Raw genomic sequence first — 19,338 nt, forward strand, 5'->3', positions numbered from 1 at the left:
TGATCCGTTTATTATTTTGTTTTTTCTTTAATAAAACCAAATTGTGCATAAAGTTAAAAAAAACCAACGGATAAAAAATTGCAAGTTCTCAAAATTTAAATTTAAATACGTATGCGATCGTTTCTAGTTGATTGGTTTTTTTCGTACGGGTGGGTTGGGTCGCGGCTAAATGTCAAACCTAAGTTCCGCACCCTCCCCAAAGCCATTAAAATCGATTACCCACAGGCATCGATAGCTCCATTAAAAATATCGAATAAACTGTACTAGTAGCGTGCGCGTATTTTATACAATTAAAACGTCCAAGCAAGCAAGTAAGCATTTCCCCGCTGTCCGAAAATCACAATTTTTTTGCAAATTTTCCACAATATTTTAAGGAATTTTTGCGGCGTCCTATCGGCGACTAAATATGATTTTCTGCATATATTTTTCCAGCTCGATTTTCGGCAAACAAAAAAGCGGTGAAGAAGAGGAGAGAAGGCAAGCGAAAATAAGACTACTATAGTGTGCGTGTACAAGAGAGAGCGCGTTTCAGCAAGCGTCTGTGTTTGTGTGTGTGTTTCTGTGCTTGCGGTTGTGTGTGTGAAGGGACGCCGCTAAAAAAGGCGCAGAGAAAAAGGATTTTTCTTTATTCGCTGGCTATTTAAATCCCGGAAGATGGAGGAGGTTGCTGTTAAGAAACGCGGTCGGCCATCAAAAGGAGGAGGTGGCGGATCGTCAGCCGTGGCTGCTTCTGCATCGCCGGACGTCAAAAGACGCGGCCGTCCCGCCAAGAATAAGGGCTCCAGTTCGCCAGGCGGTGGTCAGCGGGGTCGTCCGCCCAAGGCGGCCAAAATCACCGAAGACGACGATGAGGATGAGGTAGAGGAGCCCGCTTCCGACGAGGAGCTGAACAACTCTTCCGCCGTGGTGGCGGCTTCGAAGGGCAGAGGTCGTCCCAAAAGCATTGGCGGCGGAGGCGATGCAGCAAAGTCGCCCGGCACCGGGTCCGCCAAAAAACGCAAAGCCGGCAGGCCCAAGAAGCACCAGCCCAGCGATAGCGAGGAAGAAGGTAAGCCTAAGACACCCCTTTCATTGAGCACTCTTGTACACGCAAAACGTCGAAACAATAAGAACAAAAAAATTCATGTTCAAAACTTAAACGAATAATTTTTTTTCGACAAATACCATTTTTGTTTTTTTTTAATAAATGTGTATTTTTGCTAAAACAAATCGTTTTATTTGTTGTTGTAAAATGGCGAATAAATTAAAGAAAACTCGATAGACTTAATATTCGGACATGTGTTATATTTTTGGATTTACATATTTAAAGAAAAAAAGTTTTAGTTGAGCTTTCTTGTACATTCTTGACCAAAAAATTGCATGTTCAAAACTTGAACAAAAAAATCTTTTCGACAAATACCATTTTAGTGATTTTTTGAAAACTTGCCGTTTTAAATAATTTTCCCTAAATTTTTTGTTGTTATCTAATCAATTAAAATCTGAAATTTTAAAATCAGAACTGCAGACTCCTGTAAGACAATATAATATCCACGTGCTGTATATCATTTAGCAGTAATTGATTTGAAAAAGGCGGCATTTACGTTTGGTTATCGTTTTCTTGTTTGTTGTACATTAAATCTCACCCTAATCTTAACGCTACCTGCGGACTTACACAATACTCAGGTAGTCCCGGTTTCAACCTTGGTCATTTCGCGCCAGACGGACGGTTTTGTTGCGATGGAAACCGTCGTTAAGAAATAGAACAAATATGTTGTTTAGGTAAACATATCCAACTAAAGTTTTCAAACGTTTGGGTATGGCGATTAGATTTGTAAAGTATAAATATGCAGATTAGGATATAAAGAAATGCAATATTTTCGTTCGCAAGTCGATCTATGTAAGTTGTTAGTTTAAATTTTGCTTTAGCTTACTTATAATATATCTGTATAAAAACTTGTGATAACAAAGAATCAAAGAAAAATAATAATATTAAAGGCATAACTATATCTAGTTTTAGAGTTTCAATAAAAAATAAATTTTAGGGCTAATAGTGGCATCTATTTGCATTATTATTAAACTATTTTCATACTTTTGTCTCATAAATATACAAATTTAAAGCCAGTTAGAATAAGTATAAATTGCTAAAATTGGAAATCAACTGAATTTAGGGTAGCTTTGACTATTAATTGCATCGTGATGTATTTTGTTTCGTTGGTGGCAACATTACGGTGTCCTATATTAATTTTCGTACTCCACGTCTATTTGCATCATTTGCTTACCTATTCCATATCCTGCCTTGTCCCTCAGAAGACCAGAACGTCGACGATGATGATGGCAGCGCTGAGGAGAGTCGTCCGCTAGGTCGTCCACCGACAGGAGCTGTCAACTTGAACATCGAACGCACAGGCCGTGGCCAGGGAAGACCGAAGAAGAAGGGGGCAGTAAAAAAGTCCGCCTGGAGTGGCGAAGGAGAGCCACCGAAGAAGCGCGGTCGTCCGGCAACTGGCAAGGCTGTTGGCCCCGTTGCCTATGTGCCCACCGGTCGTCCACGTGGTCGTCCACCAGCAAATGACTCCACTGGCAGCCACGCTTACGTGCCCAACGGACGTCCACGTGGTCGTCCAAAGGCCAATGCCGCTCCAGCGAAACCGACGGCCGTTGACACTGGCGATGATGAGGATGAGCAGGACGAGGACGAAGATGAGGAGTCCGTGGAGGTTCCGAGCTCGCTCGAGAAGACGGCAGTGACGCCGAAGAAACGCGGACGCCCTTCGCTGGCCGCCAAGGATGGCGCTGCCAAGCCCCGTGGTCGTCCCACGAAAGTAACCAGCGCAGACGATGGCGATGACGCCGATTCCACCGATCAGGGCGAGCACAACAACTCGAAGAAGGAGCCAAACGATGAGGGACAGGCACGTCGCCCGGATGGAACTCCAACTAAGGGAGATGCCCTTAAGTGGAACTCCTCCGATGGTGACAACGATGCCAACGAGGATAATGTTTCGGACGTCTATAACGATGCCGAATCGGTAGCTGCCTAAATATTAAAAATAAACATTTCCAACCACCCCCCAAAATATACGAACGAAAAAATGAATATTGAAAAAAGGAAAAAGGAAAGAAAACCCATTGTCTGCAAGTAGGAAAAAAAAAGGAAACCTTAAGCACACAAGACCACAAAATACAAAAAATACCAGGAGAGGACTCCTGAGAACCTTCCCCCTCCTCGAACAACAAAAACGAACCATAACTACATGCATATTCTGACTTATTGCTAAGAAAACGTGTAACTCGGAAAATACTGTTTTAATTTGATTTACATTTTCAAATAAATAACATATATGTCTTAGAGTATCCGGTATGTTTCTCTTTTGGGGAAGGTTCCAATGAAGATTATATAATTATTACGGAAGGACGAATTTTATGTTAAAAAATGTAATTTGATTTGATTGTTTGTAAAATAAATAAAAATAAGATCTTAATGCGCTTTTCTTTCCTTTTGTTGGTGGTTATTAAAGGGGGAGTGGGCCATAACCAAACAATGTTGGACTGGCCTAGCCCTTCATAAATTTCGGGTACTTTATTTTATATTTATTATATTTATCACACATAATCTGTCCTGTATTAACTGTAATATTTTGTGGCATACTTAAACGCGGTCACACTGGACTGAAATTTGTATATCTCTGTATTTAATAATGATTTCAATAGTTATACACCAAATATAAGGCCCAAAACGGATGTTTCAGCGGAAGTCATTTTATTTTAATATTACTAAATATTATAATGCTATATTTTATTAATGTTTTACAAGCAAAAGTAGATCTCCAAAATGCATTGACATTTTGAAATGGGGTAGTTTTTAACGGAATTCCGAAAGATAAATCTTTTAGTATATTTAGGATTTTTTAATAATATATGAAAAAAATAATATATACCATATATACGTTTCGGTATGGTATATTTGAACGGTTGCCATGCGGTCACACTAAATGTTCGCGCGTAAGAAGAAGCAGACATAGAACGGCGTGCTTGTAATATGTAAATTTTTCAAATAAGCTAAGGTGTGTGTGCCCAACAACAACCAAACATGAAGAGTACTAGAATTAAGTGATATAAGTGATAAATAGAACAATTTGTTTGCATCAAATCGGAAAAAAAACAAAAATCAAATTGCTGGTGCAAAAAATTACCAATTGATAAAAAAAAAGCCGCAAACAAAAACAAAACAAACACCCTGGTGTGTGTATGTATGCGCGAGTGTCCGGCTGGGGGTGTGTGTGTGTGCGAGCATGTGTTTGTGTGCGTCTGGCGTCTAATCAAATTTGGCATGCCCTAAAATCGATTAATAAAATAAACAATTTGGCTGGCGTAGCGTAAAATCATTTGTCAGGGTGAACAAAAAAAAAGGGGTGATAAAAGGACCAAAAGTGTGTAATCAATTTATATAAATATTTTGCGCGCATGTTAATAAAAGTAAAATAAATTGTCGGTCTTTTGCGCTCCCACTCTGTCTCTCTCTCTCTCTGTGAGCATGCCCACTCGCTCTCTCTGTTGATTTCGCACGTTTGCCAACACTGCTCTCATTTCGGGGTTCTTGTTCTCTCCTCTCTTTCCTTCGATCTTTGTTGTAGTTGTATTTGGCCAGTGTGTCTTTGCATTTCGCTTTTATTATCGTTCTGCGACGGACGGCGGCGACGTTGAAGAAATTCCTGGCCGATTTCTTCTTCATCATCCTGTGTAAATAATTGTAATTTAAATAATCTAAATTTCGTATTTAACGAAAGCACACACACCATCAAAGGAATTGCAATTGCGAAGGCTTTTTAAGTGCATGTGTAAGTGTTTCGGAAAAGAAAAAACCGTAAAATACTCCTGTTTCGTTTTACATTGTCATCATCGGGTTTCCTTTTCCACAACGGTTTGCGTGTGTGTGTATTTCCAGACCGCTTTTTGAATATGCAAACATTTATAAATAGTTTGCGAAATTACTTGATATTTTGCCCGAAAAAGGTAAAAATCAATTATGTGTGTGAGCCTGAATAATGGATATAATTCCTTTTTTTGGTTGGTTAAATATTTTTCCGATTGTGCGTGTGTGCGAATGAGTGTTTCATTATTTCCTTATTCCATCGTGTTCTTCCTTTTTTTGAGCGGCGGCCATTTGGCTGCTCTGCTTCTTCCTCCACTCCCCCTTCCATCTAGCTCTTGTGTGTGTGCGTGCTCTTTCTCTCTTTCTCTCGGGACGCCTTGCATTTGTATATACGTACTTTTCCCAATAAGAACACTTGACTACTAAAATATTAAATTATTCGATGGGCTTTTATTATTAATGATTTGTTAGCCGCCGCGCCTCCTTTGTTTTTTAGGCATCTCTTTTATGGTTTATCTTTATGTTTGTTTTTATATTCCCAAGTGCGTGCGTGTGGGTGTGTGCGTGCTTCCAGGGGCCCAGCAATTTCACTCTCTCTCGCTCTCTATCCCTTTTCGCATGCTGCACTTGTCTCTCCGCCATGAGAGTGGCGTCGTTTTGTGGGGAGGCGGAAAAGAAGAGATGGAGATTCTCGTAAACAACCCAAAAAAAAAAACCGACCCACTCGCATTCTTCTCGCTGAAAACGTAACCTCACATGTTGCGGGCGCCTTTCGCCTTCCTTCGTCTTCGTTTCGTTTTCTTCGCTATTCGCTCATCGTCTGCCGGCATAGTTGCTGTTGTTGTTTTGGCTCCTCTGTGTGTATGTTAATTTTATGTGTTTTCCATTTTCAACCGCCCCTCTTTCTTCACGCCCCACCACCCCCTTTACGCCTGTTGTCTTTGCGCTTTTTGTTTCCCTTCGCGGGAGGCGCTATAATTCTGTCCAGAACTTAACCAAGCACCAGATATGTATGTATATACTTGAGATCATTAAACCGAACGATGAACTAACTAGTTTTTAAATATGATTTCTTTTCAAAACCCAGTTTTGGATTTCTGTTTAGAATATAAAAATTGTAATATTTCCAAAGATTTCAAATTAATTTAAAAAAATCAGTTCTATAGATATACATAAGTTAAACTTAGTTTCATATGCTAAAATAAAGTTTTATTTTGTTGTTAAACAGATATACAGTTTTTTGTAATAAAAGTTTCATAGTTTTTTTTTCTTTTTATAAAATAATTTAAAATTTTCTTATTAATGTACATTTCTGTTTGTAACATACATAACCAAATGAACTTTTTGTACAAAACATTTCTATTCAAAAATTATAAAACTTTGTCAAAACATTTGAAGTTTATTGTACATACAAAGACAAATTTGTTCCACATTAAATTCTTCTTGAGCGAAGCAAATGTCTAAAGGATTGTTATTAAACTCAACTTATGTTTGTTTAGTTTTTGTTATTTTTTAATCAAAATTAATTTTTAAATATTATTACTTTACTTTTAATAAAATATATTTATGTGCGCCATAAAAAAGCAACCGCTTTTTAAGGTGTTCGTCTAATCGGTCTTTGAGCAAAAACTAATTTCATTTTCCGTATTTTTCGCGCATGATTCAGCTTTGCGTTGTTCTTCTATGGATAGTCTTCTTCTTCTTTTGTGACTTGTTCTTGGGACTCCTGTTCCTCAAACGACCCCGCCCCCTATTCCGCCCCTTTGCATCGACTTTGTTATTGTTTTCGTAATGAGGAAATCATGGCTAGTATTTGTCTTACTCGTCTTTCGGTTTTAGAAGAATTTATTTTGCTTTTATTCGCCCCTTGTGCGCTGTATTTTGTTGATTATTATTATGCGCCCTGTCTGCTGTATGTGTTATCGGGTTCTTTTCTTTACCATGACCAGCTCAAAGTTTTTAATCGCACAAAAGTACAGTGGTACAAGAGTCTTTCAAGTGGGAATACAAATTGTATCTTAACTTCAGTCAGGAACCAAAATTTCTATAAACTCTTTAAATTTGCAAAAAAAAAAATTATTATATCCCAAAAAATGCCGAATTCCTAATTTTCTGTTTCACCAATTTAATTTTGATCACTTTTAACTAATCACGTTTTTCAATATATATCTCATTTCAGTTTGTGTATATTTTCATCATTAAAACGTCGTGTAAATTAAAATTCATCCTAATTATAATTAATAAACTACATTAATAAACGAAAATTCCACAATTCTCCAAAATCAATTTGTAAAAATTCAAGTTTTAACCAATTCTCATACGTAATTAAAAAAAAAAGTTCAGTTTTGTTAAGTCCCAAGAAACAACAGCTGTGCAACTGTGTAAAATATTATCAATAATTTTTGTGTAAATTTATGTAAAAAAAAAACCAAACACGACAACCAAACCAAACGAAGAAAATTAATTTTTTTGAGCCAAGAGTGTATGAAAAAATCTCAGCAAAGCCTGTAAATTAAATGTTAAATATAATAAGCAAAAAGTGTGGTTTCTTTTACAACAAAAACAAGTGTTAATCCGGAAGGAAAAATTGAAAAAAAAAAAGCTGAGAAGAACAATTTGTGAATTTGTTTCGAAAAGAATCGAGATAAGAACGCGTGTGTGGTGGTTGGCTTAAATTTTTGAAAGTAAAACCAAACAAAGTTGGCAATACGCGCAAAATTGTCAGCTGCGATAGCTAGGAAAAGCCTCCAAAATTGAGCTCCTAACCGCGCCCACAATTGCCATATCGACGCCTTCGCCGCAGCAGCAGCAACAGCAACATCAACAGCAGCAGCAGCAGCATCAACAACACCAGCAGCAACAGCAACTCTACCAGCAACATCAGCAGCAACATTACGGTCCACCACCGCCCTATTTTCAACAACTTCATCAGCAACACCAACAGCAGCAGCAGCAACACCAGCAGCAACAGCAACACCAACAGCAGCAACACCAGCAACACATGAAGTTTTTGGGTGGCAACGATGATCGCAATGGCCGAGGAGGCGTCGGCGTTGGCACGGATCCCATTGTGGTAGGATCTCGCGGTGGTGGTGGCGTTTCCCAAGATGCCGCCGATGGCTATGTCTTCCAGCCACGCCCTTCGCCGGGCGGTGTGGGCGGAGTGGGGGGCGGTGTACCCGGCGTCGGTGCCGTGGGCTCGACCTTACACGAGGCCGCTGCCGCCGAATACGCAGCCCACTTTGCCCAGAAGCAACAGCAGACGCGATGGGCATGCGGCGACGATGGCCACGGCATTGATGTAAGTATCTATCCCAGATTTTGCCTTTTACTATTGCTCTCAGTAGAGATTATATTCCAAGTCATTCATCTATTCAAAAAAATTTGTGAAACTCAACAGTCCTAAAAACCTTTTTATATTATTTTTTCTATCAAAGATATGGTTTTTTGAGGTTTAATTTTGATAAAATTTTCTCTTTTCGACAATTAATTTCCCGATTCGGAACTTGGTCATTTTTGGCTGAGCTGCTTCTTGATTCGTTTGTGCGGCGTCTCGATTTCTTTATTTGAGGGGGTGAAGGTGGGCATTACTTCTGTCTCAGTTGACCTCCGCCAATTGTATAAGTTGCAAAGGACGGTGTCTGCCAAAAATGGTTGCATAAACAGATTATTACAATTTGGCATTGAGACGGCAACCAATAAATACATTAGAAAAGGATAGCAAAGTCTAAGAAAGACGGTTAAGAAAAGTCGTAGGGAGTAACATTTTTTTGTTTTTTGCCTGAGAATTCCTTTAAATATGTTACAACTTAAGCGGTAATATTACCCAAAATCAAAATTTGAATAAGACAGACTGACTTCAGAAATAATAAATGTTTTCGACCATTTTTTCATAATATAATTGAAGATACATTTTTAGTCGATTTTGGTGAACACTTACAGAATCCAAGAAATTTTTAAATGTTTAAAAATACAAAATTTCTTAATAGAAATGTTTGGAAAGCAAGTAGTCCGACTATTTTGTAATGACTTTTAAAATTGTTTAAAATTATGTATTATTAACTAATCAAAATCATATTTTTTTTAGCTTTGAGGATAATTTTGTGAATTTGTTTAAGGGCACAAGCGATTTAGATTCAGTTGACCTTCATCAATGTACATTTTTATGGCTTGGCCTCAAAGACATTAACATTGTCATCAGAAATTTCTTATATAAAGCCTTATAAAAAAGCTTTTGTTTAACATTTCAAAATTTTATACTATCTACCCATTTTTAGCTAAGGGCTTTAAATTGTTAAATTTTGAATTAACAAAACTGCTTTATGGATAAATACATTTTAAACTAGTTACTAGAATTTTCAGAGAAATAAAATCAATTCAATTATTGTTTTCTGATCTAATTGTATGATTACCTCATTTCCACTTCCAGAACCCGGACAAATGGAAGTACAATCCTCCGATGAATCCGGCTAATGCAGCTCCAGGCGGACCGCCAGGAAATGGAAATAATGGTGGTCCCGGTGCCATTGGAACCATTGGCATGGGCAGCGGATTGGGCAGCATGGTCGGCGGAGGTGGAGGCGGTGGTGGGTCTGGAAACAATGGAGGCTCCGGCACGAATGGTGGCATGCATCATCCATCGATGGCCGCAGCAGCAGCCAATATGGCCGCCATGCAACAGGCAGCGGCGGTGGCAAAGCACAACCACATGATGTCGCAGGCAGCTGCCGCCGTTGCAGCCCAACAGCAGCAGCAACATCCTCACCAACAACATCCCCAGCAGCAGCAGGCACAGAATCAGGGACATCCGCATCATCTAATGGGCGGTGGCAATGGACTGGGCAATGGCAACGGATTGGGCATCCAACATCCCGGCCAGCAGCAGCAGCAACAACAGCAGCAGCAGCAACATCCCGGCCAGTACAATTCGAATTTGCTGAACCATGCCGCTGCCTTGGGTCACATGTCATCTTATGCCCAATCCGGCGGCAATATGTACGATCATCACGGTGGAGCCATGCATCCGGGCATGAATGGTGGCATGGCCAAGCCCCCGCCATTGGGTCCTCCCGGAGCCGGAGGACCGCAGGATTACGTCTACATGGGTGGCCAGACTACGGTGCCCATGGGCGCAGCGATGATGCCGCCCCAGAATCAATATATGAATAGCTCCGTGGTTGCGGCCGCCAATCGGAATGCAGCGGTGAGTAAAATGTGAATTTGTTCTCAAAAAACTAGGGAAAAATATGCTGCTTTACGCTATTTACCTTTAATTGACCTTGGAATTAACCAATAAGCGATATATTAATCAGTACTTCGTTTATATTGGTATCCAAACACTAGTTATGGACTGTTCATACACCAAATATTCATTTCATTACAAAAATTGCTTAATAGATAGCCAGATTTGAGTTGACGATAAAGTAAAGCCTACTTTGAAACAGGGGGTGACAATTTTTCAGAAGATGATTCATTTCAGTTGAATCTTATTACGACAGAGGGATGACAGGATATCATTGAATTATTTCGTGATATCGTTACTCATCACACCCATCTCTGCTATTATTCGGTGTTTATTTGAAGACCTCAAACTTAATAGTTGACCATTAAATAGAAAAAACCAACTCAACGAATTTGCCGAAAAAGAGTCGTCACAAAAAGTTATTGCTAAGTGGCCTTAATAGAGCCCTTACATATTTAAATCGAATGTTTATCCCCAAATAAAAATAAAGTAGGCAAAACTTTAACCATTCAATTTAATTTGATGATATTTTCTTGTTAGGTTAATCAATAGTTTTGCTTGCCTTTGTTTGTGTTTTTATAGAATTTTCTCTCGTTTTCATTTAGTTCGAATTTTAGCGAAAACTTTTTTTCCATTTCATTTCGCTTCTTTGCTATTTAGGGATACTTTTCTTGTTCGTTTACGAATCCAAATATTATTTAAAAGGCCATTACAAACTTAGTTCGCTTTAAATTGTGGTATAAACCATGTATGTATATATTACTTGTGAAATTATGGAACGTCAGTTATTGTTTTACTCCCTAATGGAATTCGATATTTTGTTTATTTTTTTTTTTTTTGCTATAAAAGTATATTCTGACATGGCTAAATAAATTATTTAAATGTTTTTGATTGCAAGGTCAGTTTTCTGATTTTCGAGTTTTTTAAGGATGTTAGTTTGGGACTATTTGAGATAACTTATGTGCCTTAATTCTTAGATCTATACAATTTCTATAAATGTTTTGCTGAATTTACCATTCTTTGGGTTCTTGTTTAAGACTTCATTCTCTTTCTTAGCACTCTGTGAGTTGCTTTACTCGTGTGTTTGCTGCACTGCTAATGGAGATAAATGTGGAAATATAAAGGGGAAGAGCAGAAAGAGGCCGGGCTGAGATACATAGATCCCATTCCGGTTGCAATTTTTCAACCTTATAAAGCCAGTACGTTGCACACGCCGCACAAACACACACTCACTCGCATACTCACACACCTGTCTACTCACCTGTCCGTCGGCAAATCTGATGACTTGAGAACTCGACTGCTGCTGGTACTTTAGCCAGAAACAACTACCTGCATTTTATAAACGAAAGAATTTAATACTGGGAACCAATGAGTTGTGGGGTGAGATGCTTCGGAATAAAGAAGTTCTCGTTATGTCACAATTGTTTATAGAAAATGCTATTTTAATTAAAGAATTTACCCGTCTGGTCCTTCGTGCCGTCTCTTTCCGACCTTTGGGCACCCGGTGATTCCCCTAGTCACCTGGCACTGCAATTTCCTTTTCACTTCCTTCGCACACAATGCAAGGTTTTGCTGGTGTAAGTTTGTTAGGTGGTCTGCAATTGATTATGTTTTTATCAAGCAAATTATCGAATCAAAACGGTTCTGGTTTGGTTGATTCGTGGATACCCTCTCTTATTAATATTATTTTATACAAATTGTATATAAATTTTATGTTAAATTAAAATAACATTGCTTAAATAAACAAATAAAATATAGGCTTTCCCAATTTAGCAAAAGATAAAAATTATAGCAAACCAATACGGTGTTAAAAAAAAATTTTTTTTATTGGACTTTTTGTTTTGATAGAAGCTTTAAATTATGATTTATTTCTACTGCTCAAATGTACAAACTGATACTGTTCACCGCTTGGTTAATGTATTGAACAAAGAATTAAAAAAAAATGTTTGTGGAAATTTTATTGTATGCTTCAATTCTAAAATATTGTTACTGGCATTGAACACAAAAATTAAAGAGAATTTAAAACTTAACTTAACCACGAACTCTTCGAACTCTTCTTTTTTCTGACTTTTTTCAATACCCTTATCTTTATGTTTATCTCTGCAACAACTTCCTTTTGTGCAAGTATTGTGCAATCTCTCTTACTCTCTTTGAGCGAAAAACCACGAAAGGAAGGCTCCGGGACAGGGGAAAAAAATATTTATTGCATTTAAGCAGGGGCACAAGGAATGCGAAAGAACAAAATAAGGACCTCCTAGCAGGAAGTCCCATAAAAATAAACAAGAGGAACTAAAGTCGTGCCAAAAGAGAGAGCTTCAGCTCAGTTCTTGTTGTCCTTGCGTTTTCTGTTCCTTTGTTGATGTCCTTCCTTCCTTTTCCCCTTACTTTTCGTTTCCTTTTGGCGTCTGGCGCTGTTACTCTAGTTTTTCCAAGCTTACTGCACCCCTTCTGATAACAGCAAGCACTAGATCGGGTCGCAAATGGAATAATAATTTTGTGTGGGGTACAGTGGATGCTCAATTTATATGACTTCAAATATCTAAACAAAAAGAAGATTAAATAATGTCTCAGAAGAATATATTTTAGGCTAAAATTCTAATTTTAGTTTTGTTTTTTTTTGAGAAACCCAAATCTTGATAGTTAAAAAAAAACATTCAAAAACAAATTAGTCTGAGTATCAGCCACACACTTTCTTATTTTCAAAATTTGAAATTTTAGATAACTAAATATTTATTTGCCAGTCTTTACTGTATTTGGAATACACTTGCTTGTGGGGGGTTAGGAATCGCAGACAACTGCAACTGCCACAATTCACCATGCTCCTTGCATCTTTCTCACCTTCTATCTGCTCCCCTTTTACAACCCCATGCCCCCACCTACCACATGCTGTCTCTCTTTCTCTAACGCATCTCTCCCAGAACTATCTCTCCGCTCTCTCGCTCACACTTTTTTCTTTGCGTGTGTGTTTGATGCGCTCTTGTTGATGTCGTAGGTCATTGATTTGCGCTTAACAGCCGGGCGGAACGAAACGGGATGGGATGGATTGGAATGGAGTGGAATAAAAGGGGAGCAGGGGAATAGTGAGGAAACGACTGGGCGGGGGGAGTAGAAAGGGAGGAAGAGGTGCGACAACGATTCTTCTGCGGTGTTGTTGTTGTTAATGAGTTTGCTCATTGTTTCACTTGCATTATTTTTTGTTGTTGCCTTGCATGTGGCGCATTTTGTTTCCCCTTAAGTTTCTTCGGTCCCTTCTTCAAATTTGTCTTCGCACAAAAAAATGTTTTTCGATAGTTTTGCAAACTATGCACCAAAAGAATATTTATGTAAAAGAAAAAAAAACTCAGTGTTCATCGGTGAAACTTAAAATTGTAATTATAAATTACCAAAGTCGCAAGATACATATGTATATTTTTTTGATTATTTGCCATTACATTATTATATTTTCGATTGAACGTCATTCACAAATTAAAATAAGTATATGTATGTATAGTATACTATAATTCTAATTTATATTGTACATCGACGCTCTTTTTTTCTGTGTATGCGGTGTTCTTGTTACTTGCGATTCTTTTATGTTGTCTGTGGAGCTTACTCATCCTCAGTGAAATCTTATCCTCATCCAGTACCCCACTTTTTCCCCACCCAGTTTTCCCCTGCTTCTTTACGTCTCTTTCATATTTTTGTTGCTTTTTCTGCGCGTAATGATTTATGTGTGTGTGTGTGTTTTGTGAATTTGGCTCAGTGTGGGGCATCTGATTTTGAGCGCAGCTTTTTTCCCCGTTTCGTTTGCGTTTTCTGGTTGGATAATGGGTCTCCTAATTGGAACATCTCTGTTAAGAAGCTTTTTGAGCATTGTTGATTGTTTTCGTTGTCCTCCTTTTCTGGTTGTTGGTTTTTTGTTCTGCAATTTGTGCTGAAAACAAATGGTCAACAAATTTGTTATTTCCAATGTAAAAAAATGATAGATCTCAGCTCTTAACTGTTTAGAAACATTCTAAATAATTTTTTTAAAATGGTACCTTAAAATCATCAAATGTTTAATGTTTTTTGTGTTTTTTTTTTAATTTAATACTTAAGAAAGTTTCCTCTTACATTTAGTAAACAGAAAGATCCATTTCGATAAATTGAAATATTTTAAATATCACAATAAACCGAGCAGCTGATCTTATTTCAAAAGGGTCATAGAAATTATGTGTTATTGAACTGTAGTTCAAGCTCGAACTCTATACAAATTTTAAAATTCCTTTAAATATAATCCGCCGTTCGCAAGCACCAACACAGGTTTTATAATACAGTTCTGAATGCCTATGCTGAGATTTTCTTCTTTCTTACTTTCCTCTGTCTTTCTGTTCATTTTCCCAGTTTGCCAGTGCTCGGACTATCGTTTCACGCCAACTTCTTTCTTTTTGTTTTCTTTTAGCTCTGCTCTAGACTAGCCACTCCTTCCACTTACGCCGCCCATCCTCATAAACGTTTACGTTCTAATTGAACAAATGCCGCTCAGACAGCGTCTCCGTCTCTTTCCCTCTTTTTAAGCTCGCTCTTTCTCTTGCCAATTAGCTGAAATGTTTGCAATTTTCCAACATCCAAGACGCGCTCTGCTTTGATGATAATGAAGGAAAATGTGTGTGATTGTTTTTGCGTTTCTGAAGCACAGTAGAACTTTTATTACAACCTTATCTCTTTAATCATGTTTTTCACACGAAATTGTATCCGGTGGATTGAGGGCCATGCCTGGCATTAACATAACAAATTATGAGCGATAAAAGTGCAGATTATAAAGTTTGCTACTCTTTAGATGCTCGAACTTAAAAATGTAGTTACCTCTTTGAAAATAAAAAAATCTTCACCGATTTTTATTACAAAGTAAAAATGAAACTTTGTAAAGATTAGTAAATGGTTTGTTTCGATTTTTTTTTTACGAACAATTTTTTTTGAAAAAGTTCCACAGTAGTTTCTATTGCTAGCTTGGTGCAAATGCAGGGACGCCAACTGCGGCGTAGACGGTAACTTTATCGGATTTGATTGATTTGCATTGCCGGCTAGACCTGGTTTAGTTTCTTTCTCTTTCTCTCGTTCTCTGTTCTGAACTTCTCACTTCAGAGGTTATTGCTTTTTATTGTTGCCACATTTATCTGTCTTCTGGCACGTTTTTCTTGATTATCTCAACCGGGTGGTAGTCAGCTGAGATGACAGCTGCTCTATGCGTCACTCGCTCAAGAAGCTTACTATGCTTACACACTCATTTGCATTAATTAAAAAAAGCATTTAAAATGCAGCGGCAAATTGTTTTATTAAATTTAATTTCGTTTTACTGTTTTACTTGGCTCTCCAAACGATTTTAATTGCCAGCAACTGTCGCGAGCAATTTAATTACTTGGAGTGGAGGTTAAGACTGGCACATCAGAGATGGAGAATAGAAACAGAGAACTTATAGATTTCGTTAAACGATTTGTAAAGATAACTGATAATATTTGTATATTATTCAAACTTATTTTTTCCTCTTTACGTATAACGTTCAAAGTGATCGTCTTAACTGAAAACTACTAAATAAACCCCATTCCATTTACACGAGTATGTTTGTATGTTGTGCATACCTATTTTCAAGACTTTGTTCTTTCTGTTGTAAATAAACATATCTAAAGTGATGCCGCTTGAGCAGGATAATTTCATATTCTAACGCCCGAGCTTATTATTTATGCGCCAAAAAAAGTGGCACCCGGAATGCATCGACTTCGCTGATGTACTAACTACTAGTTAGTTTAATAGTTTATTAAATATGTGGAGCTTGTTTTTGTTAGTTTATTAAAGGCAGGGCATTTAACTTTCGCATTAGCCTGATCTTTTCTGCTTCTTCCTTTCTCGTTGTAATCAAACAGCTGCTTGAGCTGTGTTTGCAAATCATGATCACTTACTCCGCTCGCTCGCTCGCTCACCTCCAGCCCACACACACACTCACACACACACGCTCAAAGCTTGGAGACTTGGATCATGAGTTTGACTGCACACTCGTAAACTCGGCTCTCTTAGCTCTCTCGCATTACGTAAAAAAAAACTATGCCAAAAGCGGCTTAGCAAACACAAACAGAGAGAGATAGACAGATTTATAGAATACTAAACCAGCACGTGTGCGACTAGTGTGAGAGTGACAGAGAGGGGGATAGGGCAGGGGCGGGCGACAAAAGGCCCCCTGCTCTCCCCCTATCATTAGCGTTTTCTCCCTCTCTTTGAACAGCATAAATTGTTGCTGATTATGTTATTGTCAGGCAACAGCTGCTCGCTCTCTCTATTTCTCTCTTAGCGATACTTGTTCACTTACTCGCCACCTCTCTCCCTCTCTCTCTCCCTCTCTTTCTCTCTCGCTGTCCCTCACACAGTGAGATATATTTTTGTTTTTTGCGAACTGGGGAGCGTAGAATTTTCATTTCGGCCGCAACAGTTGACTCGTCTGCATGGAATTAAATAAATGTGTGCCTTTGTTGCCGATCGTTAAGCACGTTTTTTGTTTCTTGTCTAGAAAACAAGGGAATACGACGAGTGAAATTTTACAACAAAATGATTTAGACAACGCGAGCGGTTATTTTTGTGTGTGTGTGTACATAGTTGTATATAAACATATACGTATTAAATTGGTTTTTGCGTGTGAAAATCGCAGCTGAGTGTGGAAAGTCTAAAACCGAGAATTCGAAATCAGTATTGTATTTGTGAATAAATCATAAATCCATACACACGACGAAATATATATATATAGTATATATAGACACACGGTTTGTCCCCACCGAAAGGAAAGAAGAAGAATCGCCAGGCGGCAAAAAAAAGAAGAAATAATAAAGCCAGTGTAACGTGTTTCAGACTCGCCCTCTCCCTCTTCCTTTCCCCCTGCTCTTGCTCTCTCTGTCGCGCACTGGATCACCGTGTGTTCTTTGCCATTTCGCCCTCTCGCTCACACAGCCTGTCCAATGATGAAATTACTGCACGACTTTATGTTGGACGCTCGTACCGCCGAGGATGTTGCACTCACACAGGAAATGGTAAATGACACAAAAACCTTCGCTCCCTTTAACCCCTTCGCCACTTGTCCCTTTAGTATGGGTACCGGTGTTAAAGCTGGCAGGTTAACCCTCTAGAGATACAAATCCACTACCTATAAGTTGAAATAACATAAGTTGTTAGCAAAATGAAAATAAAAAAGTTTCTTAAATGTTCCAAAATTAAAATTAATTTTTGACATGAAATTGGCCCCGAGCAGTTATTTTCATTCGTAATCACATTCCGTTTGAGATGTATTTTCAATTTAACGTAATTGTTTGATCGTTCTATATAGAAAACTGTAAGTTTAAATTTGTAAATTAAATAATGAGTTTCACCTTATCAGGTTGAGACATTTATTATATTATTTGTTTATAAGGAAGTGTTAAGCTTAGATGCCCAACTTATATTTGCCATTTATGTGAGAGGAGTTATGATTAATTGCTTCTTGGTATCGACGACTTGAAGTTCATTCCGCTTAGACTGTCTTCAGATCCAACCGGTTAATGACTGAGTTTATTTTTTCATTGCACTTGCTCTTGATATTTGCTAACAAGTTTTTGTCAGTAATCATTTGCTAAATGTATTAAATATCTACATAAAAATATAACTGATTTGATAAACGAGCTTTTTTTTCGAAAAAAACGCAAATCAATCAACTTTAAGCTGATTTTGTCGTACCGATAACATATCTGAAAATATATTCAATTCAAGTGGCAGTCATTGGTACTTTGAATACATTGAATATAATGGCAGTATGAAATAATAAGAATTTAAACTTGTAATAGGTAATTTCTATGCCATCGGTATTCTGTTTTAACTTAAGCCCCTATTTATTAAATGCATTACTTAATCAATCCTCTTCGTTATTTAAACAACTCAGTAAAATACTTATTAATAGTAACTGGTTTATTAAATAAAACAAATCTATCGCACTAATTAAGGAGGGCTATAACATATATATTTTATTTGAAATAATTTAAATAGCTCCACTTAGTTCCCTTTGCGCACACATGAGATAAGAGAGAACATGTTTCTTTTTGTTACTGCTGCTATTAGATAATTTCAAAACAACAAATGTACACAAAAAAAAAATAAGTAAATAAAATGGAACAATAATATTATTTCAACATCTATAAACATTTTGCAAATGAGATCGATGATTAGGTTCATTAGGAGTAAATTATAACAATGTTGATTAGGTTATTTCAATCTTTTGATCAGTGATTTTACTCTACAATAGAATACCTTTTATTAAAATGTATAGTAATTTTTTGTTGTGTAACCCCCATCTAAATCCTCATCGTAGCTTCGGTTTCGCCTCTGTAGTTTGTTTTTTGAGTGAGGGGCCTGAGCTTTATAGATAAAAACATTTTTTGCGGTTGCCTCTGCCCCCGCCTCTGTTAACAGCAGTTGATTTTTCGCTTTTTCTTTCATTTCATTCATTCATTGGGTTGGTTTTTCGCTCTGACAATTGTTTTTATATGCATTTCACGTAGTTTAACCCCACAGCACTGTAAAGTGAGCAGATTCAGAACCAGAAGAGGGTTGAGTTCTTTGTAGAGTGTTTACAGTCTAAAAAGGGAATGTAGTAGAGGGGTTGTATAGAATTTTATGCTGCCTTCCCCCCCTACTTTCGTTCTTTCACCTATCTGTTTGCTTTTTTTTTCGAGGGAATTTACATGAAAATAAATATTTTCCGGTTTCAATTATATATTCGATGTGTTTTTTTTTCTTTAACCGAACCAGTGCGCCCCCACCTTTGGGTTTCCTTTTTATTCCCCTATTTCCCCCCGATCTATTTCACGCTTCATTGCATTGCGTCTGTTTGTCTGACTGAACTGAAGCGCACTCGTTGACTGATTAGGCTCTATATGTTGTTGCCCGAATTGGCTTTTAGCCAAAAAGGGGCGTGGCCATGTCAGATGACAGTCGCCAACCGATAAGGGCATGGCTCTTATATAAATTTATGCATTCACAAATAGTAAATGGTAATCCAATTTGAATCCGTTTAAAATGTAACCATTGAAAGCAATATGAGTTGACACCTTTGGGGTATATTCTTGATTATGTGATTCTACTTTAAGCTTTTATTTAAGATAAATTATTTGTTTGTTATCCGAAGGGATTTGCAAATTGGGTATGAATAGAAAAGATAATAGAAGTTCAACAATGAAGATTTTCACTTTGTCTCCGTTTGAGCTTGAACAGTCTA

General features: G+C 37.7%; 2 protein-coding genes and 1 long non-coding RNA gene across 14 annotated transcripts in view; 2 read left to right on the forward strand and 1 right to left on the reverse strand.

Moving 5' to 3' along the window:
• The first annotated feature begins 220 nt into the window (after nt 1–220).
• Nucleotides 221–3,333, forward strand: LOC128266470 (chromosomal protein D1-like). 2 transcript variants are annotated; one of them, XM_053003017.1, is made up of 3 exons: nt 221–311; nt 433–1,048; nt 2,287–3,333. In XM_053003017.1, the coding sequence occupies exons 2-3, from the start codon at nt 655–657 to the stop codon at nt 3,018–3,020; spliced, it is 1,128 nt and encodes a 375-aa protein (XP_052858977.1). In that variant the 5' UTR covers nt 221–311; nt 433–654; the 3' UTR covers nt 3,021–3,333. The 2 variants fall into 2 exon arrangements, with proteins under 2 accessions (XP_052858977.1, XP_052858978.1); XM_053003018.1 differs by having other exon boundaries at nt 2,290–3,333.
• A 617-nt stretch (nt 3,334–3,950) lies between these two features.
• LOC128266442 (maternal protein pumilio) overlaps nt 3,951–19,338 on the forward strand; it is a 185,935-nt gene continuing 170,547 nt past the window's right edge. For 4 of the 9 annotated variants that reach the window (XM_053002961.1, XM_053002966.1, XM_053002965.1 and 1 more), the window contains exons 1-3: nt 4,713–4,817; nt 7,032–8,153; nt 9,282–10,055. In XM_053002961.1, coding sequence (XP_052858921.1) covers nt 7,854–8,153; nt 9,282–10,055 — 1,074 coding nt within the window. In that variant the 5' untranslated portion in view covers nt 4,713–4,817; nt 7,032–7,853. Of the gene's footprint in view, nt 4,044–4,633; nt 4,818–7,031; nt 8,154–9,281; nt 10,056–16,524; nt 17,126–19,338 lie in introns of those variants that run through there. The other 5 variants (XM_053002968.1, XM_053002969.1, XM_053002962.1 and 2 more) reach the window with 4 other exon arrangements.
• The window catches only part of LOC128266480 (uncharacterized), a 38,835-nt gene continuing 32,941 nt past the window's right edge, over nt 13,445–19,338 (reverse strand). Inside the window, exons 1-2 of one of the 3 annotated variants that reach the window (XR_008269058.1) lie at nt 14,427–14,783; nt 13,445–14,007 (exon numbers count right to left, since the gene is read on the reverse strand). This is a non-coding gene — a long non-coding RNA (uncharacterized LOC128266480). Of the gene's footprint in view, nt 14,008–14,186; nt 14,323–14,426; nt 14,784–19,338 lie in introns of those variants that run through there. The other 2 variants (XR_008269059.1, XR_008269057.1) reach the window with 2 other exon arrangements.

This window comes from Drosophila gunungcola, chromosome 3R (assembly GCF_025200985.1).
Source record: "Drosophila gunungcola strain Sukarami chromosome 3R, Dgunungcola_SK_2, whole genome shotgun sequence".
NCBI lineage: Eukaryota > Metazoa > Arthropoda > Insecta > Diptera > Drosophilidae > Drosophila > Drosophila gunungcola.

What these genes read in the sequence shown, in the direction of transcription:
- LOC128266470 (XM_053003017.1), top strand. Translation starts at nt 655, where the DNA reads ATGGAGGAGGTTGCTGTTAAGAAACGCGGTCGGCCATCAAAAGGAGGA. An exon ending in CAGCGATAGCGAGGAAGAAG is followed by an intron (nt 1,049 to 2,286) that starts GTAAGCCTAAGA and finishes CTTGTCCCTCAG; the next exon opens with AAGACCAGAACGTCGACGAT.